We start from the raw sequence: 26,660 nt of genomic DNA on the forward strand, positions 1-26,660 counted from the left end.
TAAATGTGTACAAGTTTCTTAAAGGTCCTGGTCTTTCCATTTCCCCTCCAACAACTGGTTGGAAAACAAATTGCACAGGAGAAAGAACAGTGAAACAAAATCTACTTCTAGCACTGCAAGTCACTTAATCTTTCTGGCTCTCATTTGTTTACTCCTATGTAAAACGGTGGACAGGGTAGACTTGTTAATCTCTAAAAGGCTTTCTAATACTTGGAAATGTTTTTATCCACATTGAGAGCTAGCAATAAGATGTGAATACTTGAAACAAAATGGACACTCAACTCTCTCTTATTCCCCAGCTCCATATATCCCTGCCTTCCCTCTATGTTTCTTTCATATTTTCCTTCTTTGTCTCCGTGTTACCTTCTGGATAATTTTTCTAACATAGTCTGGTTTGCTTATTTGCTCTATATTTTTTTGAGTCAACTGTTCAACTCATCTGTTGAGGTTATTTTGTTTTTAATTCCAATGTATTTTTAGTTTATAGTAATGCTATTTGGTTATTTTCTGTGAATGTGCTTAGCTATTCTGTGGGTGGCTCCTTTTCTTTGAAAAGTTACTTGTGAGATTTATAAGCGGCCTAGAATAAATCTGTTTTTCGAGAGAGGATTCTACATTTGTTTCTGCCAGGTGCCTAGGGCACTACTGCTTTAGGCTAAATACAAATGCTCCCAGGGCAAAAGCAGCATCAGTGCTCTGTTTCTCTCTCTGGGTTCCAGCCTTTAAAGTTTAACTCGATAATTTATTCTTATATTTTCAGCTTTTTGAGGCTTTTAAAAACATATTTCAACTATCATTTTAAGTTGTTTTTATCAGGACAGTTGGTCCAAATAAATTGAGTGACTTATTACCAGAAGTGGAATTTCTGAAAGTCATGTTTTCATAAATTAAATTATTTCAGCATCATTTCTAAATCAGTATAAAGATCTACCTTATTCTTTTTGACAGCTGCATGGTATTCCATGGTTCAGGTATATCATAATTTATTCACCATACTCTTAAGTATGGATATTTAGATTTTGACTGAATTTTGTTGTTTATAAATACTACATAAACATTCCTGTAAAATCACCTTTGCTTACATGTACAAGTACATCCTTAGAATAGATTTCTAGAAGTAAAACTGTGAGAGTAAAAAGATATATTTGATTCACATTTTAATAGCTATAAGAAGTTTCCTTCTGAGGAGGCTGGGCCACTTTACATCCTCAAGATTACTGTTTGAGAATGCATATTTATATTAAGGAAGTCAATTCCTTTGTCATATGTTACAATTTCTTTTTACAGAGTTGGTCATTTATTTTGCTTTGTTCAGAGCACAAAAGTTTTTAATGTAATTGATCTTTCCATTTATGGTTCTATGTCCACTATGATGTTTTATTTATCTACTGTTCACATTACTATTTGTGTTTAATAAGCATTTAGTGAACTCACTTTAATAATTAAAATAGTTGCAAAAATTTTTAAAACAGCCTGCAGAGTACAAATATTATGATCTGGCCCTTTATAAAAAAAAAAGTTTGCCAAGGATAGAGGAAAAAGTTAAATGACAACACAAGGAAACAGACAAATCTGAAAGGTGACAACTGGCCTGACCTCTTCATTAGTGTCCTTTAAAAAAAAGAGGAGAGAGGGCATTATTCTAGATAAAATGAGACATATAATAATGAAGTACAAGTATAAATTTCAATTTGATCCTGAAAAAAACAGCTATAGAAAACATCTTTGTCGGGGCAGCCTGGTGGCATGGTGGTTGAGCTCACACACTCCCCTTTGGCAGCCCAGGTTTCACAGGTTTGGATCCAGGGCACGGACCTGCACACCGCTCATCAAGCTGTGAGGTAGCGGCCCACATACAAAATAGAGGAAGATTGGCACAGATGTTGGCTCAGTGACAATCTTCCTCAATCAAAAAGAGGAGGATTGGCAGCAGATGTTAGCTCAGGGACAATCATCTTCATACACACAAAAAAAGAAGAAAGCGTCTTTGTGGCAACTGAAGACATCTGAATATAGTCTGAATAGTAAATAGGATTAAGAGGTCATTATTAATTTTCTAAGTGAAAATGGTATTGTGGTTACATAGGAGAACGTCCTTATTTTTAGGGGATTCCTGCTAAAACATAAAGGCGTGAAGTATTGTAATATTTGCAACTTTCGTCTGCAAAAATGCACACATACTCGTACATACGCACAAGCGCAAACAGATGAGGCAAATATGACTTTTAAAAAAGAAACAATAGTTGAATCAACGTGGGGACTACAAAGATAATCATTGTACTATTCATTGAAGTCTTCTGTATATTTGAAAATTTTTATGAATGAAAAAAGGCAGTTTATAAAAGACCATGAATCTTATAATCACATTTCCATGTAAATTTGCATATATTTATTAAAAAATCTACAAGAATATACATGCCAAAGTGCTAAAATTGATTATATCTCAGTAACGGAATCACGTAATTGTTAGTTTCTTTTTATTATTTCTTTGCATGGTCTGAATATTTTACAGGGAACATGCATTATCTTCATACATTTGGGAAAAAACAAAAACTCTTTTTTAGAGAGCTTCGTACGGAAAACTAAGGGTAAACTGTTCATGTTTGGAACACGGCATGAGTCATCATATTTGCTGCTCTTTGAAAAGAGATACTGTGGTATACTGATCCTAAAGACCAGAAAGAACGTGTTTTCAAAAGTGAGCTATTTATATTTTATCTTACAAGATTTATTAAATTTACACACACTTACTATAACAAGGTATCATTTTTAGATGATACATTTATAAGTAATTTCATAATAATTTTTACAGAGCTACTGAAAAGGTAAAGATCCTTTAAAATACCATTTCTTCCCAATCACAGAGTTGCTTATACGTTAAGGATCTTTCTTTCAATGTTCTTTCCTTCACTTAGAATAACACATCCAAAAAAGCAGAAGCAAAAAGCAAACATTGACACTAACTTTCAATCCCCTTTTCAGAGGTGGAACCACCAAATAACGATTATCTTGTATGTCTTCAAATAAGTCCTCTTCATAGCAATCTGATGTTTCAGTCTAAAAATTAAAAAAAATACACTAAAACTGAAACTTTAAAATAAACTGAAAATTCATAAGACTAACAAAATACAATTAAAGTTTCTCCAGTCAAAGGGCAGTTTCCCATGTTACACACTATTATGTAAAAGACAAAATATATATTTGCCCCATCTTCTTGTAACTAGAAAAAATTACTATTATTACCACTATTACCACCCACCTAACATTTGTATACTGCTTCGAAAAGTATCAGCTTACTAGATTTTTATAAAATCTCATTAAATAAAGAAAATAAGAATTATCCTTATTTTACTAATGAAAAAAAACCAAGGCTCAGACCTATTTATATAGATCTGAAACTTTAGTATTATTTCCCTTATGCCCAAGATCTTAAGATATTATGAAGTGTTCTTTTAATATAGCAGTTTCACTTCATTTTATTCCTCAATCCAAAATTATCATGTTTATTGATATAAAATGTGATTTTCAGAAGCAAAAGGTTAATTTACAGTATTATTGTCACTAGAGTGACTACAATATATTCCAAATTTATATCAAAAGTATAGTCGATTTGTATAACATTTGTTGAAAGGAGATTCAATGTATATATTTAAAAGGTTTAATCTATGTATTTTCAAAGTTCAAAAAGTTTACTTTAAGCATGAAATCAAATATTTAAATAGTGGATCAAAAGCTTTAGGGGCCGGCCCAGTGGCATAGTGGTTAAGTTCGTGCACTCTGCTTTAGTGGCCCAGGGTTTGCAGGTTCAGATCCTGGGCGTGGATCTAGCACTGCTCGTCAAGCCATGCTGTGGTGGCATCCCACATAAAATAGAGGAAGATTGGCATAGATGTTAGCTGAGGGCCAATCTTCCTCACACACACACAAAAGCTTTAAAGCATTCAAATTTTCTAAAATGGTTCTTAAAGTAATGCATAAAAAGTAAATAGTACTTACTGAATAGTTTATGCTGCGAAGATTTGTTATTTTAAATGAACTCAGACTATCTGAATTCAAGGAGTCCTTAAAAAGTAGCAGTACTTGTTCAGTTCCAATTCCAATAAAGTCATCTATGAGTACCAAGCTAACTTTTTGCCATTTAGCAGCAACCTGAGAGAAAGAGGATGATAGAGGAGAAACAGAGAAGGAAAAAAAATCAGATGTGAAATAAACTAAATCCTTTTGTTTCATGTAGTTGTAATTTGTTATCTTCAATCTTACAAACAAGTAATGAAAATGGGAGTGTAAACACTAAAAACTAAACTAAAGATACTGGGAGGTTAGAAAACATAAGGAGTTATAACAACTTTATAAATAGCAAGGTACTTAAATTTTAATATTTTATCAACATCTATCATGGGACTGTCACATTCCTGATTTCTATATTAAATTTTATTATAATTTATAAACTCTAACACTTCTCACGACTAAATGTTTTGGAAATTCTAACATTTCTCATGAGTAACTCTAGTGAAGATTCTTTCTCTAACATGATTAACTTAAGGATGACCCTCACTCTCAAAAGCCTTAGTGGATATGTATTTACGATAAGACTAATTACACAAGGAATTCAGTTGCATTAGGGCAACTGGAAGATACTAATAGATACTTTAAGAGCTCTCAAAGCAGAATAACCTTTAAGAGTCAAGATGAGCTTAATACCCTAAACCCTGGTAGGGGAGAACATAGCCATTATCAGGGTCACAGAAGGGGAGGGATCCTAATAATCGGGCACCTAGAACCATGCCAGCCTAATGAAATGATTTGATCAGTTTATACCACAATGTGAAACCTCAAGTTTAAAATAGAAGACAACTTCTTAAAGGTCCATAAAGCTGAAAGCCTCCAGATTGGCCCCCTGGAAAACCAACACCATGGGAATCAGATACTCCTTCTCCCTCAGGCAGAAAAGCTTACACTCCCACTCAGAATCCGAGGAGCACAGATACATCATCTGGATGATTGAAGGTGGCTTGCATTAGAGCAAGAATATAAGACTCTTCAGTCTATATAACCAAATATCAATCTTTCCCCTATAAGGCTAATATCCAAAGCAGTGATTTTTCATATATCTAGGAATGAAGCTTATTTGTAAATCCACATCCTCCTTTTCTCCCACCACCCCCATGAGCATCGTGCAGTATAATTAACTATGTGAAGAGATATTAGTGATAAGAATGTGTTCAGCATGTAAACACCATAGAGCTGTGCACTCATGCATGCACCCACACATTTGCAATCTATAGCTCTAGAACAGCGCTGTACAAAAGAAATATAGGTGAGCCACAAATGCAAGGCACATATATAATTTTAGATTTTCCAGTAGCCAATAAAAGAAAATTCTCTAGCAGTGAAAAGAAAAAGGTGAAATTAATTTTATTATATTTTATTTAATCCAATATATCCAAAATATTATTTTACTTCAATATAATCAACAAAAATTAACATGATACTTTACTTTCATTTTTTACTAAGTCTTGAAATCCGGTGTGTACTTAACATTTATAGCACATTCTAATTCAGAATAGCCACATTTCAAATGGTGAATAACCACATGTGGCTACTGACTACCATATTAGACAGCACACCTCTAGAACATATTAACCTCTTTCTATCTACAACACACCAATGTTTCAGGTATACTTGAAAATGATCTCAATTCTCAAATGCCTGCCACGTAGATTCTTGTCAAAACTTGCAGAGACAATTTCTACTGAAGAAAGCCTGAGAAAAGCTAATCATTATTTCTCTAGACTCAGCTGTTTCAAGTCCTATCACTGGATTAAACATTATACCTGGGACTTTTATGAAGGGCTGATCTGAGAACATACTAACCTTGATTTTCATTTCTTATTCTAATTTATGCTTGTTTGTATTTTACCTATCTTTGCAAGCTGCCTTAATTCCTTTATGGAATGAGGTAGTGAAAGGATGGATGGATGGATGAATCCATAGCCAACACAAAAGAAGACTGCTTCTGTTGTTTTCTCCCATTTTGGGGCAAAACTGCTATTAAAGGCACCATTTTATTATTCAATAATGTATTCATTTTATTATTCAAAATCTCTTACATAATACTACAAACAGTAAATTCCTCTTGGAACTCAATATTAGGAATTTTTTTCCCTTGATAGTGTGTTTCATTCAATTGCAAAACTTGCTGTATTTACCGTTTTTGTCTTAACTGCTAAACTAAGTATAATTGCTCAAATGCAATTACTTCCCTTAACCCAGGTTTTCTGCATGCTTACCTCCCCTCCCCATTTATTTTCAGATTCTCAACCTTTATTCTCTTTTTTTAAAGTAATTGAATATTTTACCCTAAGCTATATCCAATTTTTCTTTAAGTAAGGGAGTATAAATATAACATCAAGAAAGAGGCAGGAGCTGTAAAACTCCAAGAGTGGCAAGGCGACTGAGGCAATTTAGAAGCACTTAACTTGTAGATATCAGGGTCTAACTCCAGAGCTTTCAGTATAGGGCATTTGAGGACAGTTTAGAAGTACAGCATCCCTGAAGAGGTAGCTTAAGGAGTAGGTCAGCAGGGACTCAGGAAAGTAACTTGTGGAAGAGACGGTGGTTCACCATAGAGAAATAATCCTAGAACGCAATTTCAAGGCAGGGAGGCCAACAGCTACAGGCCCACTTACAGGGAGTGATCTAGTCTGCTGCTTTGGGTAACATCTTAGTGGCAGAGCTCTACAGTGTCCAAGCAAGAGACCCACTTCAAGTGAATAATGACCATATTTTACTGAATTAATGAAGCATAAGGGAGTTGTCTTTCCTTATCCAGGTGAGTAAGGGACCTTGGGTAGGTACAAGTCACTGATGACAGCCCTAGCCTTTGTCTAACATAATAGCAGTTACCACTTACTGAGCTTTTCCTATGTGCAAGACACTTTACAATATCATTTTATTAATTCTCCCCTCTCAGAGGCAGGATGATTCCACAATTTCATAAAGACAGAAAGCGGGTTCACAAAAATTAAATATATTCCTTAAGGTAACACCAGTAAGGGGCTCAGGGGGTTCAAACCCAGGTTAAGTGTGTTATTTCCATTACGCTGACCCCAATAAGGGTTACAGGCTATACCAGATGTTTCCCCCTAGCATTTCATGAAAGTAAAAGAGAGTAGAAAAAGACAAAATGTTACCTTCCAAATGACCTTCAAACAAAACTACAATGTACTTTTAAAAGACTGCTTTCAATAAAATAGGACAGCTTTCAAATCATTTTCCTTTTGAGAATTTAAGTCCTCTATGTGTTACAGAGGTTGAATATGATTACATAATCCCTGGTAACATAAAGGTAACTTACAAGGCAAAGCATGATAAAACACAATTTCAAACTGACATTTCCACACACACTAACACACACACAAGGTAACGATTCACAGAAAAGATGTCTTTTGAACTTTTCAAAACATTTATCAATATTCCATATCAAGGTGGTAATATAGTGATGGAAATTTTAGTTGACGGGGCTGGCCCGGTGGCGCAGCAGTTAAGTGCGCATGTTCCGCTTCAGCGGCCCGGGGTTCGCTGGTTCGAATCTGGGTGTGGACACGGCACTGCATAGCACGCCATGCTGTGGTAGGCGTCCCACATATAAAGTAGAGGAAGATGGGCATGGATGTTAGCTTAGGGCCAGTCTTCCTCAGAAAAAAGAGGAGGATTAGCAGCAGTTAGCTCAGGGCTAATCTTCCTCAAAAAAAAAAAAGAAATTTTAGTTGAGCTTCTAATTAAACAAATAGGGCACACAAAGTAAAGCAGTATCTGCTTTTTTCCAAAGTAACACAAGAACTTAAAAAGTTACACAATGTACTAAAAAACTACTTTTGGAAGAGACATTTCTAACTAGTAATAATTATTTATCTTTAATTATAAACACTTCACATCACATAATTGAATAAGCTGATATATCTTAAGGCAGGAGGATGCAATGTTACCAAAAACTCAGTTAGATAAATACTATTGGTGGGACACCCAGTTACAAACCTCTAATTTGCTATTCATTTTCTGCGCCTTTTTACCTGTTTTTGAACACTTAATATCAGTGAATATTTTAAAGCAATTTCCAAACCTTACATTAAAAGATATGACTAGATCAAAGGACAAGTCTGAGTTTCAAAATATAACATAATGAAATTCTCTAAGCAACAGTTTTCAGAAAATTAACACATCACTTGTCTCTGGAGAGCAATTATTTGCCTCTAAAGGGACAAATATGATACATTTCAAGGAATTCCTCTAATTTCATTTTAAGTTTAAATAGACAATTACCAATTGTTAAAAAGTTAAACTGATTGGTGTTTTCTAGGAAGGCTTATGAAGTCAAATTACTAATAATCTTATTCTAAGTAAACTACACACCTAATTATTACATTAATAAAAATTAGAAATTGTTATACTAAAAGAAAAATAAATTTATAACTGCAGTTTTTTTCCAAACAACTCAAAGGTTTTATGACTCAAAATGGCAAGGCAAAATCTTTATCAGGTAGTATTTAGACAACGTTAAGAAAAAAGAATGATGTAATATATATGATTTTAAGTGCGGCACTCACAATTGATTTGGATAATACGACTTCAGCATAAACTCTATGAAGTGTAAGAATGCTTCATAGGTCTAAGACCACACCAATTGAATGATATGAGAATAAGTACCGTACCTGAAAGTTCTTTTCCCAAACAGCACAAGCATCATTGGACCTAAAGGATACAACAAAAAGGAGGTCTCCTCCAGTGGAATCCATCAGTTGAACTGCACAAGGATCTCCAAATGGAAGTTGGCACACACTTTTAGGAGTTCCATTTTGGAATGAAATCAGCTGATTCTTCTGAGTAAGGACAATCAGAGACATTCTTAACTGGTTGTTGACCATCTCAGCTGCATACACATGCACACACGTTACCACACTGCTATAAGCAGGAGGGATGATATATGTATCACTTATTACTTCCTCATTTTCAAGAGAGTATACACAAAATTTGGTATTCTGAAATGCATAATCCGATTTTGAAGGCTTTCGGTTTGAACATCTCCTTGGTCCTAATAAAACCATACCTAGATTTGCAATCTCCCCTGCCCACTCAATAGAGGAAAAGTTAACAGACAGAGTAATAACTTTGTGAGTTTCGGGAGAGATACAGAAGAATGTTTTGTCATATCTCCATAAAACTAAAGGGCCATTAAGGACCCTTACGCCATCCAGCAATTCATGGCCTAGTTTAAAACTCAAACGCTTTTCAAATTTATTGGTACTGTGAAGAAACAGTAGAAGATATTTGAAAACGTTATTCTTTTTATTGCATTGCATCACAATATAAGGGAGGTTAATTCCATTTCTGAAATCTGACACACAGCTGCAACACATAATTTTTAAATGCGAGTTTTCTTCCTTTATGCTAAAGAATCCAGTGGACTTCTGAACAAATGCTCTTGTCCCTCTGTCAAATACCATTCTTCTGACATGTAATACGGGTATTTCTGCAGGTCCTTCATCAGCAAAATTTCCTTTAGACAATCGAAAAACAAGGACTTCCCCATTATAACACAAGAGCCTTTCTTGTTCATTAGATGACATTGCTTGTTTGCTAGTCATTCCACAATATGAAGTCTTTGTGTTGGTCCAATTTTCGACTGCAAATTGATTCTGGTTGACGCTTTTAAACCTAAAAATGAAATGAGAAAAACTGCCATCAAGTAGGCAGCGTTGAAAAGAAAACATACATTTCTATTAGAGAACTATCACATAGGTAATCATAAATGCTATTAAGTTCACATTTTCCAGCTTTTTATGCTATCTTAACAACGTTACGCTTATCAAAAAACATATCCCAAATGTTATTTCTGTACAGCCCTTAAAAAACAGTTTGCAAAGAATGCAAAGAACCATATCAAACAGATAACTAAATGTGTTAGCAGCATCTATTAAAAGCTGCAGTGCTCTATTCAAAGTGACTGCAGACATTCCTTTTGGCTCAGGGAATTTCTTAAGGGTTCCACTTCAAATCTACCAAACTAATCTTGGTTTCCCAATTTTCTAACCTGTTGCCTCAAACCAGGTTTCTCCATCTCAACCTCAGCCCCTTTACCATGACATGATTCAGTCAGTCAATGATTCAAATTAGACTGCTCCCACAGCCCAGGCACTTGGGCTCCTGCTTCCCTGAGACAGGAGTTCGTACAGACTCTATAGCTAAAATGAAAGGCCCAGAAAGAAAAATAGGAGATGCTATAACATGGCTTAAAAATCTCCATATGAGTAATAGAAATAAATCTTAAATCTTACTTTGCAAAAACAATGCAGTTTTACGACCTAAAAAAGTCACTATTCTCAAAGTTGAAAAAAATAGAGGATTAGTAATACTATAATGAACGCAAGAATTAAATAGCTGTCAATTATTCATGCTTATTATATGCCAAGTGCAATACATGCGTTATTTCATTTAATGCTTACAACTGTTCTTTTAAAGTAAGTCTTTGAAACCGGCAGAGTTAGCCATTGATGATTAAGTAGCTAGGAACTAACGTTTTTTTTTCCTTTTTGCAATTACTGATTATAGCTTTTAGCTGTTTAATCCACCCATTGTTAACTGTGCTATTTAGGCAATATGCTATCTGACTCCCACTAGGCTCCTATAGATAACATCTCCCTGGAGCCTGGGTCACCATGGTAATGGCTGTGTGAGCTGTTTTTCAGGAATTAGAACTCCTTGTCTACTTCGGGCCTGTTGAGACCACCAACTCATCAACTGGGCCCATGGAGATGTCTGATAGGTGACCTTTTGACGTCAAGAGGCCAAAAACTCCACCCTCAGATCATGCTAAGGTGGCCATTTTGTGAGCATGGGTCCTATGCAGAGGCGTGGAGTCTGACTACGCCTGCGCAGATCATCAATTACCTCACCTCTCCTCACCTCCCATCACCTCTCTCCACATTTCAGACCACCTTGCCCCCATCCCATAAATATCCCTGAGTCCCTATTTTCGGGGAAGCAGATTTGAGACACACGCTCTCACTTCCTCACATAGCTGCCTTGTGAGTAAACTCTCTCTCTGCTGCAATCTCATCGGCTCAGTGTTTGGCTTTCCGAGTGGCAGTCAAAAGTGAACCTGGTTCGGTAACACCTTCTTGTTATCCCATCTTTTAAACAAGAAACCTTATTTTAACGAAGGTCAGAAAATTCTGCAAGGTTACAACACTAACAGGCAATGGCAGTAAATTGGGAAGAGGGGCCCTCTGATTCCTGAGCCTACACTTTTAACCACCACACTGTCCTGGTATGCTTTCCCTTACTCTGAACACTGGTTATAAGAAAGGCAACTTTAGAAAATTAGTAAAGTAAAACAAAGAACGAAGGAACAAACCCTACATTGAACAAACATATAAGAAAAAGATTTTGATCTCTCTTTATTCAGTGGCCATATATGCTGAGTCACTCCTTTAACAGTTATTGAATGCTTAGCACATGCTAGGCAGAGCTGCTATGGTTAGAGATCCATGTGAACGCTGGGCCTGCCTTTTACTAGATGTATGACTCGGGCAAGTTACTTAACCCCTTTATGCCTCACATCTACATGTATACAAGGGGGCGGGGAGAATACAGTATCTACCTTACAAGGTATTGGAATTAATTAAAACCCACTTGAAATAAAACCTGGTACATAGAAATTGCTCAATAAAGGTGAGCTACCATCATCATTATCATCATCTCATGGTCAGCTCTGGTTTACATAGTACCTACCCTTAGAAAGGTTAGAAGAATAGTTGTATACTTAATGGTCCGTGAATGCTGAAAGGTCACTCTCCACTATAAATAACTCTAACTCATACCTTCTCTTTTCTCCTACTTGTGGATCATTTACACTAGGAAATTCAACTATTTCAGTAATAAATGAAAACTAGGTCATTTACAAGTAAGTAATATTGTTTTTCCTCCGTTGAATGAGAAGTAAACTCCAAAGGCTTAAGTTTTGTTCTTTTACTATAAAGTCTACCAATAGTCCAATCAGAAAAAAGAATCACTGAACCATAATCTACAAATTTAACTTAATGTAGCCTGCATTTTATAGAAATGATTTTGATTTAGAGGCAATTCTACTTAAAAGCAAACTAGATCAATTGGCATCTACTTTCAAATTGGAGATGGCACACCTTATTGTCTAATTTCCAAATGTATCACTTGTTGTGGTTTTAAAATATGTTCACAAATTCTTTGAAATTCCTTTCATCAAGAAGCGGCACTTAATTCTCCTCTCCTTGAGTGAAGGCTGGTCATTATGACTTGCTTCTACCAACAGAATATGGCAGAAGTGACAGTGTGTGACTTCCAAGACTGGGTCATAGAGCACTGTGGCTTCCTCATTGACCTCTTCTTTGGATCACTTGCACTGGAGAAAGCCACCTGCCATATCAGTAAGACACTGAGGCAGCCCCATGAAGATGTACACACGACCAGGAACTATGGGTTCCTACCAAGCGCCAGCAAGGGACTGAGGATTTTTACCCACAGCCATGTGAGTGAGCCTTCTTGGGATCAGATCCTCCAGCTCCAGTTAAGCCTTTGCATGACTCAGCCCCTTGGAGAGATCCTGAGCCAGAACCACCCAGCTAAGCTGCTCCCAAATTCCTGATCCTCAGAAATTTTGAGAAAATAAATATTTGTTGTTTTAAGCTGCTAAGTTTGGGAGTAATTTATTATACAGCAACAGATAAATACACTCTTCTGTGGCAATTTTTTAAAAATTAAATTGATGAGGGGGCTGGCCCCGTGGCCGAGTGGTTAAGTTCGCGCGCTCCGCTGCAGGCAGCCCAGTGTTTCGTTACTTTGAATCCTGGGCGCGGACATGGCACTGCTCATCAAACCACGCTGAGGCAGCGTCCCACATGCCACAACTAGAAGAACCCACAACGAAGAATACACAACTATGTACCGGGGGGCTTTGGGGAGAAAAAGGAAAAAATTTTTAAAAAATCTTTAAAATAAAAAAAAAATTAAATTGATGATACTGTTTTTAGAATTTCATGAAGCCTATTACCTGAAGCAACTGGAGATACTGTATCATAATACAAACTAGCAGAAGTTACTGGCTTACTGGTTTGTTGTTAGGAAATCAATGTCATGCAAAGATCTGAGACAACAGGTATTACAGAGTAGTTTCGGCTTCATTAGTAAAGAAGATAGGCAAATCAAAGGTGTGGCTTTTACTTATGAAACTATCTTTTACTTTAAAGGAAACATATTAGCTGTATTACATCAAAATGTATGAACAATAATTTATTTCAAGTTTCTCACAGACATGTCAGGTCTCTTAGAAGACTTGTAAAAAAGGAAAAGCATTAAAATGATATATTCTGAGGCAAAGATCTAAGAACTCATTGTCTTTTACTACAGGCTTACTTAAAATGTTTTTCAGATTTCTTAATAATACTAAAAACAACCAAAAATAATTTCTGTATGGAAAAGGATTTTAATATTAAATATCACAACTGTTTAATCAACACAAAGCTCTGGTTCACCAATATGCAAGTATGACAGGAGCAAGGAGAATCTGATTGCTAAAAGGTCAGTAGAATCTCCCCCTTGACTAAACTTTAGAGTATGTATTGTTGCACCTTGACAGAGTTATGACTTAGGAACATCAGGCCCCTTACATTCTGGTCTTTTAATGCTACCACCAAGTTCCTTAACTTAGAAACCTCTACCTTCCAACTCTGTTCCAACTGCCACTATCATAGTTCAGGCTTTCATCTCTCACTTAGGCTGAGATAAAAGCTCCTTAATTGGTCTTCCTTGCTTTAGTCTCTCTCCCCTCTAATATATCAATTTATTTATGCTACCTCAGTTATTATTCTAAAACACAAACTTGATCAAGTAACTGTCTCCTAATTCAAGAACGTTGCATGCATGCCCTCCTCTAACACACACATCTTCTCAATATATCTGTGATCCCTGAATTACTACCTGGAAAGAGAGATGTCAAACACCATGTACTGAACATATGAATGATGTAGAGACAAAAGGTTGCAAAGCATTGCTATAAAGCTTAGCAGAGCATTCAAAACCCTGTTATAATCCTAATCCAATATGCTTTTAGCATGAGCTCTAGGCAAAAAGTAAATTTATTCTCAGGGACTCAGGCTCAAATAGATTTAAAAACATAAATGTTCTTTCAAAGGTCATTATTTTTTATTTTTAAATCCTACAGCAAAAACACGCACATTTTCAATATTAAGTTATTTTATTTTAAATGGATCACCTTTGGAGTTAAAAATTAGAAGCTAGAGGGGCCAGCCCGGTGGTACAGTGGTTAAGTGCGCACATTCCGCTTCGGCGGCCCGGGGTTCGCCAGTTCTGATCTTGGGTGCGGACATGGCACTGCTTGGCTAAGCCATGCTGAGGTAGGCATCCCACCTATAAAGTAGAGGAAGATGGACATGGATGTTAGCTCAGGGCCAGTCTTCCTCAGCGAAAAGAGGAGGATTGGCAGCAGTTAGCTCAGGGCTGATCTTCCTCAAAAGAAAAAAAAAGGAGTCAAAAAAAATTAGAAGCTATTAATATATTTATTTATGAAGATAAATTTTTTCCTCAAACTTCCTATAATCTCAAAGCTTACTGAATTCACACATCTGTGTATATGTGTTTTATTTTATACTGATGCAACATATCTTTTAACAGTAAAAGTTCTTAGCATATATTCATAAAGCAAACCTTTAAGCCTATGGAATAAGTGGTAATTTTCTTTTTTTAGATAGAAATAATCTGAAACAAGTGAAACTAAGGTTCAATTTAGGGGTTCTTAAACCAATATAAACAAGCCCTAATTAATCAAACTCTGATTATCAGGGCACCAGGCTTACTATTCCAACCTATTCGTCATTTGACTTTTTACTTCGTACCCTTACATCAGTGGCTGCAGAAAACAATAAGTAACTCAAACCAGTTAAGTATCACCTCCTATTGCAGCTATGCGGGTGGAGGGGTGGGGGAATTAGGAAGCAGATTATTTATAAAATACTACATAATTAATTTGAGCTTTTCCTGATCTGTAATACCATACACCAAAGTTGACTGTATATATTTTATACATAAAATGAAAACAAATATGTAAGTATACTAGAAAAACAGTAATATATGCTAACATAAATATAGCAGGTTGGCAATAAATTATCACCCTCATCCACTCTTCTCTGCCAGCCTCTGACCAAATAAACAATGTTCCCTTTAAATGCTAATAAATTCACTGTGCACTATAAATTTCAGAACTTTATTTAATTTCAGAATTTCAGAAATTTATTTAAAACTACCAATCTGGTTCAGGAAGATCCTAAAAGAGCACTATATTATCTGCAGATGAAATCTAAAAAAGTCTCTAAGAAACCATATCAATTGCGCCCAATAGAAAGCATCTTGGAAAAACGGCAGAACTAAGACACCCAACTAAAAATTTCACCTAATAATATGAAACATAATCTTATGACCATAATACTGATAGATGTCCTTCTTTCAACATACAGGACATTGTTTGCCCAAGTAAATTAACTTGGCTACAGAATTGGTCTGCTTTTGTAAAACTTTTTTCTACCTATATAGCTAGAAGTCATTTGTTGGAGGCTACCCACAATCAATCTCCCCTTTCCCTTTCCCAATAATACGGTGTACCTGAAATGGAGGTGAACGTGGGGAAACGGAGACCCACTAAGAGGATCAGGAAAGATTAAGTTAAAGAAGGTTTTCTATGTTATACTAAGGACTTCTAACTTCAAAAATAGAAATCACAGGATTTCTTCTGAATTATAAAGATCCTGGTGACAGTGTTGAAGATGGGGGTGAGGTGAGATTGGAGGCAGAGCCATCAATTAAGAGATAATTATGAGCAATTAAAGGGAGAGGTGAGATGGAAGGCAATTGGCAGTAAACAGAAATGCATATATCCAGCAATTTCACTTGTAGATATAAACCCAGAGAAATAATCTTACATAACACACAAAGACACTGCTGTAGAATGTTCACTGTGCTGTTATTTGTAATATAAAAGCAAAACTGGTAAAAACTTCAATGACCACCAAGAGGGGAATGAATAAATACTGATGGACTATCATACTATAGTTAAAAGGATAGATCTATGTATATCATCATGGCTAGATCTCAAAAACGAAAAAAATTAAGTTGCAGAAAAATGTTTACTGGAGTACATTATGTATCTAAATCAAAACACATAAAATAGCATTATACATTTTGTGTCTACCTACAATGGCTACATTTGAGTGCTTTCTCTGTGCCAGGTACTTTTCTACACACTTTGGACTAACTCATTTATTCCTCATGACATCCTTATGCCATAGGCACTATTATCCCATTCTACAGATGAGGAAACTGAGGCATGGAGTGTAAGGATCTTCTCAAAGGCCTACAGATAGGAAGGAACAGAGTAAGGATTCAAACCCAGGCAGCCTGGTCCAAATAAAAAAAGCAAAGCTGTAAAGATTCATGCCAAATCTCAAATAACTGTTTACTCTAGAGAAGGGGACAGATATCAGGGTAGGGGAGTGGAGCCAGAGGGAGACTAGCTACATCTGAAATGTTTTTTAAGGATGTATCCAAATAATTTTTAAACAATGTGTCCATTTTTTCCCCATAAAAGTGTAAACATAAAGAAATGTCTGGAGCAAAAGATGTTCAAGTGTCAATCGTGGTTGAGTATGGATGGTGGAAATACGGGAACTGTCCTTACAATTTCCTTGTAGTTTTCAGTATCTTTCAATTTTTAAAAAAGCCAGTATTATTGAATGCAAAACCATTTCCTTTCAATTTTTAAACCGACAACCATAAAACTTTTTCCAGTACGTTATAAATCTAAATCTTTCTCAACTTCGGCACTTATTGACCTCTTGCACTGGAGAACTGTTCTGGGCGCTGTCCTGTGCTTTATAGGATATTTAGCAGTATCCTTGGCTTCTACCCACCCCATGCCAGTAGCAGGCCCCCTCCAAGTTGTGACAACCAAAAATGTCTCCCGTCATTGCCAAATGTCCCCTGGGAGGCAAAACTTCCCCCTCCCACTGGAGAACTACTTGAATTAAACTGCAAGATGCTTTACACCTCTTAATTTTATATAACTTTTAAAGATTTCAAAGACATATGCCTTGTTAAGCATCTCACACTCCAAGTGGGAAAGAGGCTGCAGGAGTGAGGAAAGTTTCTAGGGAAATCTAGAAAATCTAGTTAGCATTCCATAGAATGATGGACACAGGCCCCAGGGACGCCTGCTTCCTCCTCGCTGTCCCACAAGGAGGGGACAAGGGGAGCAAACCCAGTCCCGCCGCCCCCTCCGCGAAGGCCCTACCTCGGCACGCGGAGGCCCTCCGTCCAGCACCCGCTAGACTCCCGAGGCCCCACGCAGCCGCAGCGTCTCGGGTCTCCAAACCTCCCGCCCGCGCGCTGCATCCTGGGAGGGCGGGGCCGGAGGCTGCAACGAGCGCAGAGGAGGCGGAGCCCACCGAGCCTGCCAGGAGACGGTTGCCAAGGGAGGTTGAGAAGGCGGGGCCACAGGGAACGTTGTGAAAGCGAACCGCAGGCTGAGCTCTCTCAGACGCAGGCTATCCCACGGCGGGCGGGGACGGGGGCGGTGGCGGGGGCGGTGGCGGGGGCGGTGGCCGGTCTGCAGCGCAAGGGACGTCAGGGGGCGGGGCCCAAACGAGAAGCGAATGGAAAGCCAGGCTGAGGGCCTGGTCCCGCCTCCAGGCCCAGGCGGCCGCATCGGATTGGACGGCGTGTCTACGCTTCCGCCCGCTTTCCTGTGTCACGCGACCGCCTCCACCTCCTGCTCTTCCCTCTCTACCTTGGGGCCGGCCCAGCCGGTCGTGAGTGAGGTATTCGGACGGCAGCTCTGGAAGTGACAACGGTGACCATGGCCGAGGTAAGGAGCCGACAGCACCGCTGCCGGCACTACCCCCCCGCCCCGAACCTGGAAGCCGCCTCAGGCCTGGGAGCCGCGCGCCCAGGTGCAGGTGGGCTGTGCTGAGAGGAAGCGGGCTGGTGCGCTTGGTATCTAAGTGTCCCTTGGTGTCTCCTTTCCAGCATCATGCCCAGAATAAAGCCAGGCTCATCTCTGAGACCCGACGGAGGTTCGAAGCTGAGTATGTGACAGGTGGGTACCGCGTTCTCCGTGTTGAGGCGGGTGTGCGGTGAGCATCCCCAACTTTGCTGGGATGTTTGTGGGTGTGTCTGTGGGAGGCGTTAGGGACCATTTCGACCCTTACAGGGACGGTGCCCTGCACATTTCCGAGATTTTCCTCTCGGTAACATGTCCTGCCCTCTGCTCCAATTGGGCGGGCGTTGCGGCCACTGCTTCCTTTAAAGGGGTAATGTAAGTTGGAAATCGGCGAGTTTCTAGCATCTCGCGTTTATGGAACTTCTGAGCACTCCTTAGGCCCACGGCACAGGTGACACTGTCCGGTCCACGGTTTCTCTACTGACCTCTCACCAGCAACAATGGAGAAAATGAACCTAGAAACTCCTGTAATACTATTCTCGTGTACTTAATTGGGGATCCAAATTCCTTGGATATTTTACCTAATTACTCTTCATGCTACCCAGCATGCTACCCACGGAGTAAGGCCTGCGGCGCTGGAACAAGTTTTTGTCTTTTCAGCACACACCGTACCTAGCAAAGTACCTGTGAGTCCAGAATCGATTTATTGGTTGAATAGTCTAAGTCCAGATGTCACAGATACTTGAGTTGTCCAGCAATTAACTGATGATTTAATGCTTGTACAGTAATCTTTTAAACATGCAGTTTAATTTACCATAAATATGGAATAAATATTCTTATCCTGACCTTGCCACTTAATACCTTACTTGTCTTTTCTGAGGCCCCTCTTTCCATATGTGTGAAATGCCATTATGAGGAGGATTAAATGAAAAAGCATATATCAAACTGTCTAGCGTGGGGTTAGCATATACTAGGTTCTCAATGAAGATTTTGCCTTAATAGTCATTTTGCTTACTGTGAAAGGAGTTAAGCTTCCACATCTTGACTTTAGTGCTAACCAGAGGTTCCCTGCAACTCTAGACTGCCCTAGATTATATGTCAGTTGATGACCTAGAACAAATAAGGAAGTCTGTTCCAAATAACCTGGTCAGTAAATCTTTTCATCCCTCCCTGTCAGTTTTCTTCACATCCTAACTTTGCACCAGAGAGTTGCAAAAGCACTTAATTCATTTTTAGCCCAGAGATCTCATTTCTAGTAATATAGCTGGTTTCAGTAAAGAGATAATTCTAAAATTACCTTCTATAGAAATGTAGCTCTTGGAGCTAGCTGGTTTATATTTTAAGAAGTAACCCAGAACTTGACCTAATGAGCTAATGTCTCCCCAATAGTCATTTACTTATGCCCAAGGGAGGAAGCAGAATATAGTCATAGAAATTTAGCAATAGACAAGATATTAAAGGTCATCTTGGTCCAGCTTTCTCATTTTTAAAATGAAGAAAGTAAGGTCTAGAGAGATTGAGTGGTTTGCTGAAAATCTCTGGTGTTAGTGGCTAGGCCAGGGCTGGTGCTCAGCTCTTCTGAATTTCACTGTAGTTAGTAATCTTTTGGCAAAACCACCTTCTCGAATTAGATCATGTCACTCCCTAGCTTGAAATCCTTCACTACCTTCCCACTGTGTTTAGAATAAAAATCCCAATTCTTTACGGTAGCCTACAATGCAAGGCTGTGCATACTCTAGCTCTTGCCCATCCCTCCATCCTCATCTCTTATTACTTTCCTTGCTTAGTACAGATTTCACCACTGCCCACAGTAAGAAATGTGTCATACGTTGCAATCTAGTACACACTCACACACACACACACACAGTTCATTAAAGAATACTTATTCTGAAAACCTATGACTCCCTGATGCAATGACCCACAAAGTTGGCATCACAGCCTACAAATATGACCCACAGTTTGAAAAACATAACCAGCTACACTGCCTCTTTTATCTTCTTCAGACTGTTTCCATCTTGTGACCTTTCCACTTCTCTCTGCCTGGAATGCTCTTGCCCAGGTAGTGTGCATGGCTAGGTCCTTCTTCTCTTTTCCATCTTGGTTTAAATGTATCTGAGAAGCCTTGGTTGATTGTTAAATAGCCTCCCTGTCTTGTCTCCTTTACAGCTCTTACCGTAACCTGTAATTATCTCGTTCGTTTGCATACTTGCTTATTGTTCATTTCCTTCAGTAGAATATTTCTGGGTCTGGGGCAACTTGTAGACACTGAGGGCAGGGTCTGACTTGCCTCTGTACACCTAGCACAGTTCTCAGTACATACTCGTGGAATGAATATAGCAATGCTTAAGTGTATACCTAGGGATATTGGTCCAAGTCTGTAGTAAGAGCTGCCCTAACAGGCTCCTCTCCCCCACCAAAATCTGGCAAAGAACAGCCCTCAAACTGTGTTTCATCAAGACAAGCGTTATTTCAAAGTAAAGCACTGTATGTCAATAATTACAGGGAGGTTTTTGTCCTTAAATATATACACTTGGCTATGTGTGAGCCCACATGGGTGGGTTATCTGCACAGCCGTTGTAAATATTAATTAATTTAAAGCCTTGCATGCGAAAGGAAAATAAAAACCTTTAAAGACTTTCTCCCCTTAAAGTTTCAGTTGTTTCCTGAAATATAGCATCAGGTAAAGGTAAAGTAGGAAAGTGGTAAAAAGGGCTTTTTGATTTGCTTGTGTACTCCCTTTCGAGTTTACTTTTTAGAAACTAACTCAGGTGTTTTGAACGTCCACTTCTGTCATTTTACTCTTTCTATTGTCGTTAACAATATTTTGTTTCAGAAGAGGCTTAAGGCAGACTTAAGCAAACATGATTTTTTTTAAAAGCAAAATACTATTTTTTATCTGCAAGTTTATCACTTTAATCACTGGCTGTACTCCAAAAACTGTTTTGGAGGTAGGTTCTTGGGAATTCCACGCATATTTTTGTTTCCAGAGAAATTAAGATACCAATTATAGATAGATTCGTAGCTGGCAAAAAGAATAAAATACAAGTCCATAATTGGTTTATGCATTACTAACGGTCTTTTTCTTCCCCTCATTGTTTCTGTGAGAAATTCCGTGCTGAGTCTCAAATGAGAAACATTTCCCATTCTCTCTTCCTCCTCCTTGTGGCCAAGGCAAGAGATTAATCCCTTGTGACAGTAATTTATTCAGTTCCTCAAATACTCATTATGTGGTTAATTCTGGGAAGCAGTGTGTCACTTTTAGAGAAAGAGCTGAAGAAGGATAGAGCCCCTTCCTGAACTACTAGAATCTAGAGAGACCTTAAAACAGAGTTAACTATTAAAGTTGAGGGAAGTTGCATCAAGAGTAGTAAGAGTGTTAAATCACTTCCGTAGGGGTCAAAGACAAGGAAAAATCACATCTGGTTGGGGTGACTGGGTTAGCACAGAGTTAGAAAAAACTTCATAGAAAAGGTGGTGTTTCTCATGAGCTTTGGAATATGGTGGAACTCATCCAGGTAGAGAATGTGATCCAGATGGATCAAATAATCTGAGCTAAGGCACTGAAGTGAGAAGGTATGGGGCATGTTCAGGAAACCATAGGAAGTCGCCTTTGATGAGCCTTACGGAGAGTAAGCACACTTGACTAAAAACAGTGGGAAAATAGCGTAGAGAGCCTTCGACACCAAAATGATGCATTTGTAGTTTAGCGAGGTGAGACAGCTGTTGGGAGGTTTGTGGGTTTTGTTATTTTAGGTTTGTTTTCTGACTTTACAATTATATGAATTCATTTAAATGAATTTGGATGATAGGCAAAAAGTCGGAAGAATCCCCCATATTCTCACCATCCAGAGATAGCTCTGCTAACAGTGGGTGCATTTTTCCTGGTCTTTTTTTCTATATAGTTTAAAAAACATAGTTAAAAGACAATTCTGTATATAATTTTGTGTTACATTTTTTATTGGCATGATCTTATTTCATATTTATGAAGTAAGCAACGTTTTACATTACCATTTAATATTCAATTCTATAAATAAAAGATAATTTTCTTTGATCTTAAATAGTCCCTTTTTGTACATTTAGCTTCTTTCCAGTTTTTTGTTAATACATTTTTTTGTGCAATAGTTCAGATTATTTCCTTAAGATTCGTATCTGGAAATAGAATTATTGGTTTTTAAGAGTGAATATCTTTGAGACGCTTCACATGCGTGCTAAACTTTCCTCTATAGAAGTTGCACCAAGATTCATTCCCACCAGCTAGTGTGAAAGTGTTAGTCTCACCATACCCTTACCCATATTTAGTGTCATCATTTCTTAACTGATGGTTCTTTCTTTTAGTTTGCATTTGATTACTAGTGAGAGTAAACTTGTTTTCATATGTTTGTATCCATTTGTAGTTAAAAAATTTTTTTTCATTAGTATGGCTTTTAAAATTGGTTTGGGCTTTTCTTGTTTATGTCATTTTCACTGTTTTCATTTTTTGAATATATTCAGAATTACCCATTCTTTTGTGGTTTCTTCCACTGCTGTTAAGTTAAATTATTTTTCTCTTACCCAATAATTTTTTCTAGTCTTTTAATTTTTGTTTTGTCTTTATTATTTTTCTAATTTTGAAATATATTTTATATACAAAATATATAAAATGAATAAAATAAACAACCAGGTACTCACCACTCAGCCAAAGAAATAGAACTTCCTATGTACCCCCATTCCTGCCATTCAGGGGGCAGCTGCTTGTCCTGCATTTGGTTTTACTCATTCTCTTGTTTTTCATTAGTTTTACCACCTACGATGTATTCCTCACCAGTACTTTATCAAGTTTACCTCTTTTTGAACTTTAAATATAGAAGCTGAATATATTTTCCCATGACTTGCTTCTGTTGCTCAAGAGTCATTCATATTGTCAAATATAACTGTAATTGATTCCTTTTTATAGCTGTGTAGTAGTTAAGGGAATGAAAATACCAATTGATGGATTTGGGGTTGTTTTTAGGTTTTGCTATTGTGTACAATGCTGCTATAAACATTCTTATACATATCTGGTGCCTAGACTTTCTCTAGGGCAGTGGCTCTCAAAGTTGGTCCAGGAACTGTAGTTCCTTGGGACCATTTCAAGGAGCTTGAAAGGTCAAAACCGTTTTCCTTATAACACTAAAACATCATTTTTCTTTTCACTATCATTCTTTCACAAGCATAAAGTGGCGTTTTCTAGAGGTTACATGGTGAGTGATGATGTCATTGCTCTGATGGCTGATAGAAGGTGTGCTTGTGTGTTCTCATGTTTAAAATTTTTCTTAGTTTCAATACCTAACACAGTAACTATTGATAAATACAACCCATATAAATAATAAAAGCTCTTTAGAGGCCTCAGTTATTTTTACGAGTATAGAAGGGGTCCTGAGACCACGTTTGAGAACTGCTGCTCTAGGGTTTGTACCTAACAGTGAAATGGGTGGTCATAGAATAGGCATGTGTTCAACTTTGCTAGGTAATGCCAAACTATTTCCCAAAGTGATTGTACCAGTTTTCATTTTAACCAGCAGTTTTTGAGTGTCCTTGTTTCTCTACACCCTAAAATTTGGCAGTGTTAGTTTTTTTCTTAATTTTTGCCCATCTCATGAGGGTGTTGGGGTATCTCATTGTGGTTTTAATTTACATTTCTTTGAGTACCAGTGAGGATAAGTGTTTCTTCCTATCTTTATGGGCCATTTGGTTTTCAATTCTTTGAAAATCTCTTCTTCAGGCTCTTCTTGGGCCTTTGTTCCTCCATATAAATTATAGGATGAGCTTATCATGTTTCTGCAAAAAAAAAAAACAGAAAACAACCTTTGTTGCAATTTTGAATGGAATTGTGTTAAATCAGAGGATCAATTTTGGGAGACTGACATCGTCATGGTTGGGTCTTAATATCCAAGAACCTGGTATATCTATCTGCTAAACTCTTCCTTATTGAAAGATTTATAATTGTCTCCATGAAGGTAGACCCACTTTTGTTAAATTTATTCTCAGATGCTTTACATGTTTTATTTTTGTGGTTTAAATGCTATCTGTTAAGAATTTTTCTAAATGTTGTCTCTGGTTTATAGAAAGTACATTTGACTTTTTTACATTAATATTGAACTCAGAAACCGTACTAACTCTTACTAGTTTTAGCAATTTATCTCTAAATTAGTCTGGGATTTCTGTGTAGATGATAATATTACCTTGAAGTAGACTGTCTTCTTTCTAATTTTCCACTTCTTACAACTTTAAATGCTTTTGCCTTTACTCTGGCTGGAACCTTTAGAACACTGTTGAATCAAAGCAGTGATAAAAGCCTGCTTCTCTTATTCCTGATCTTAGAAAGATAGCCCCGAACATGTCATCATTAAATATGGTCTCTGTTAGGTACCCTTTATCCAAATGAAGAAGTTTCCTTCTATTCCTGGTTTTCTAGTTTGGTTTTTGTTTGTTGTTTTGTTTTGTTCCCATCACAGTTGATGGTTGAATTTTGCTAAATGCATTTTCTTCTTCTATTGAACACGTTAATCGTATCTGATGAGATGTTCACTTGGTTTTTCTCTATTAATCTGTTAATATGGTAGATTATATTAATCAGGTTTTTAAAATATATTACTGTATTCAGTTAGCTGATATTTTGTTTAGGAGTTTTGAATCTGTATTCGTGAATTTGGCCTGTAATTTTCCTTTCCTGTACTTTTTTTGTTTGTTTTTGACATCAAGATTATGCAAGCTTCATAAAATGAGTTAGGAGTGTTTCCTCTTTTCTACTCCCTGAAAGATATGGTCATTGCGTAGTTCTAACTTGGTTCCCCATATTCACCCCTTCCCCAACTTATTGTTGTTTTAGATACTAATATTTACTTACCATATATTTACTAATGTCTTTATTTACCATTCCTTCTTAGGTTACAGCTCTTGTATCTGGGATCATCATCATTTTGTCTTAAGTGTAACGTTTAGATTTTCCCTTGGTGGAGTCTTGATGGTAAACTCTTAGTTTTGAAAATGTCTTTATTTTGTCTTCTTTTTTAAAAAAAAATTAAGTCATTAACCTTGAGGAATGCCTTTATTTTATTAGACTGAAGGAGACAAAGTGGTTAGAGAAGTAGAAGAACAAGGAAACTTGAGTATCTTAGATGATCTCAGGAGAATTTCAAGGACAAGATGATCAGCAGTGAATGGAAGGAATCTCTGTAGGTAGAGGGTGCATAAAACAGGGGTTGTCCTTATTAACTTCCCTCTCTGGAAATGAAGGGTGGAAGGAAAATGACATTTAAAGTGTAACTACACTGTTGCATATTTTATATAAGCTCTCTAGGTTATGAAACACCCAAGGGATCAGCTCAGGCTTTATTCGTCTTTGTTTCTGCAATACCTAGCTCTCTTTTGAGCTAGGATGTGGTGGGTGATCATAAATTAGTCCTCATAACTAATATGAGTTATGTGTTATCCCCAAGAAAAGATAGGTAGGTAGGTAGACACTTGCATTTTCTTAAATTCTGTCTATCTTGAACATTCTCAAGGTCAACCTTTTAAAGTTGTCATGATCAGAATAAGAGGAAAAAAATCTTAAGAGTTTATCAATATTTGTCTATATTACATATCTAAAAATATCAAGCCTTTGCTGTAGAGAATATATGATTATAACTTTACATGGAGACTCAAGTGGTAAATTTGTGATGGGATGTAGAATTGGTAGACCTACTTAGTTTTGAATCTTTATTCTCAGTAATGACTTTTATCAGTACCTGGCAAATATTTTTTTGACTTATCTCTTTAAGTTGTTGATACCTGTTCTTCATATATGCTCATCCTGAATGTTTAGTGAGATATGCAACTTTAAAGAGTCTGTTACTAGAAAACTGTCACTTCTAGGATGTCAGTTTGTTTAGTCAATTGTCATTTGAAAAGTTCACATGAGAAGAGTGATCTGTTTACCAAATCTGAGTCCTCTTGATAGTAGAGAACATGAATGATTTTTCATTACTGAAAATTTAATCTCTAACAAGAATTTTGGTTTGATTAGATCTCTAGGAGATGGAGTAGAATTCACAGAAATTACTAAATGTTTTTCATTCCCCGCAGCCATTTTGTAAGGAATGGGAGGACAAAAAAATTGCTACATTTCAATACAAACTATTTTTAGCTGAATTTGTGTTGGCTGTGGAGATTTGGCATATATGCATAGAACTTTTTGATGTTAGTTACTTTATGTTTACTGGTTGGGCTGTGATTTGCAGAAGTTATCTTTTCCCATTATACTGCCATGTATTTATAACTGACATAGGACATTAATAGACAATTTTTAAGTTTTTATACAGGCACTTACTCCATACCCAGATCATTGGAAGAAAAAAACGTAAAATTATGTAAGAGAAAATAAAAGACATGAGAAACCCTATATACATTTAATAGGACTTCCAGAAGGAAAAAATAGAGACAACGCTGTTTGAAGATATAATAGTTGACAGTTTTTCAGAATTTATAAAAGACATCAAATCCTTAAAGAAGCATAACAAGATCTGAGCATCATAAAAGAAAAGAAATTAATCTCTAGGCATATCATATTGAAACTGAAAACACCAAGGATAAAGAGAAAAATCTAACAACCAGAGAAAAA

The 26,660-nt window shown here is 37.1% G+C and overlaps 2 protein-coding genes across 8 annotated transcripts in view; one reads left to right on the top strand and one right to left on the bottom strand.

Annotated features, from left to right (window-relative positions):
* The window catches only part of FANCB (FA complementation group B), a 59,036-nt gene extending 41,372 nt beyond the window's left edge, over positions 1-17,664 (bottom strand). For 3 of the 5 annotated variants that reach the window (XR_011535801.1, XR_011535800.1, XM_008508988.2), the window contains exons 1-4: positions 17,393-17,624; positions 8,712-9,714; positions 3,997-4,149; positions 2,965-3,057 (exon numbers count right to left, since the gene is read on the bottom strand). Coding sequence is in view for 3 of the 5 variants with exons in the window: in XM_008508988.2 (XP_008507210.2) it covers positions 2,965-3,057; positions 3,997-4,149; positions 8,712-9,714; positions 17,393-17,493 (1,350 nt within the window). In the remaining 2 variants the exon portion in view is untranslated. Of the gene's footprint in view, positions 1-2,964; positions 3,058-3,996; positions 4,150-8,711; positions 9,736-14,305; positions 14,461-17,392 lie in introns of all 5 variants that reach the window. The other 2 variants (XM_070603730.1, XM_008508989.2) reach the window with 2 other exon arrangements.
* Positions 17,665-17,819: 155 nt separating this feature from the next.
* MOSPD2 (motile sperm domain containing 2) overlaps positions 17,820-26,660 on the top strand; it is a 60,329-nt gene continuing 51,488 nt past the window's right edge. For 2 of the 3 annotated variants that reach the window (XM_070603735.1, XM_070603736.1), the window contains exons 1-2: positions 17,820-17,965; positions 18,127-18,196. In XM_070603735.1, coding sequence (XP_070459836.1) covers positions 17,957-17,965; positions 18,127-18,196 — 79 coding nt within the window. In that variant the 5' untranslated portion in view covers positions 17,820-17,956. Of the gene's footprint in view, positions 17,966-18,126; positions 18,197-18,324; positions 18,727-26,660 lie in introns of those variants that run through there. The other variant, XM_070603737.1, reaches the window with a different exon arrangement.

The sequence above is a fragment of the Equus przewalskii genome, chromosome X (assembly GCF_037783145.1).
Source record: "Equus przewalskii isolate Varuska chromosome X, EquPr2, whole genome shotgun sequence".
In the NCBI taxonomy this organism is placed as follows: Eukaryota; Metazoa; Chordata; class Mammalia; order Perissodactyla; family Equidae; genus Equus; species Equus przewalskii.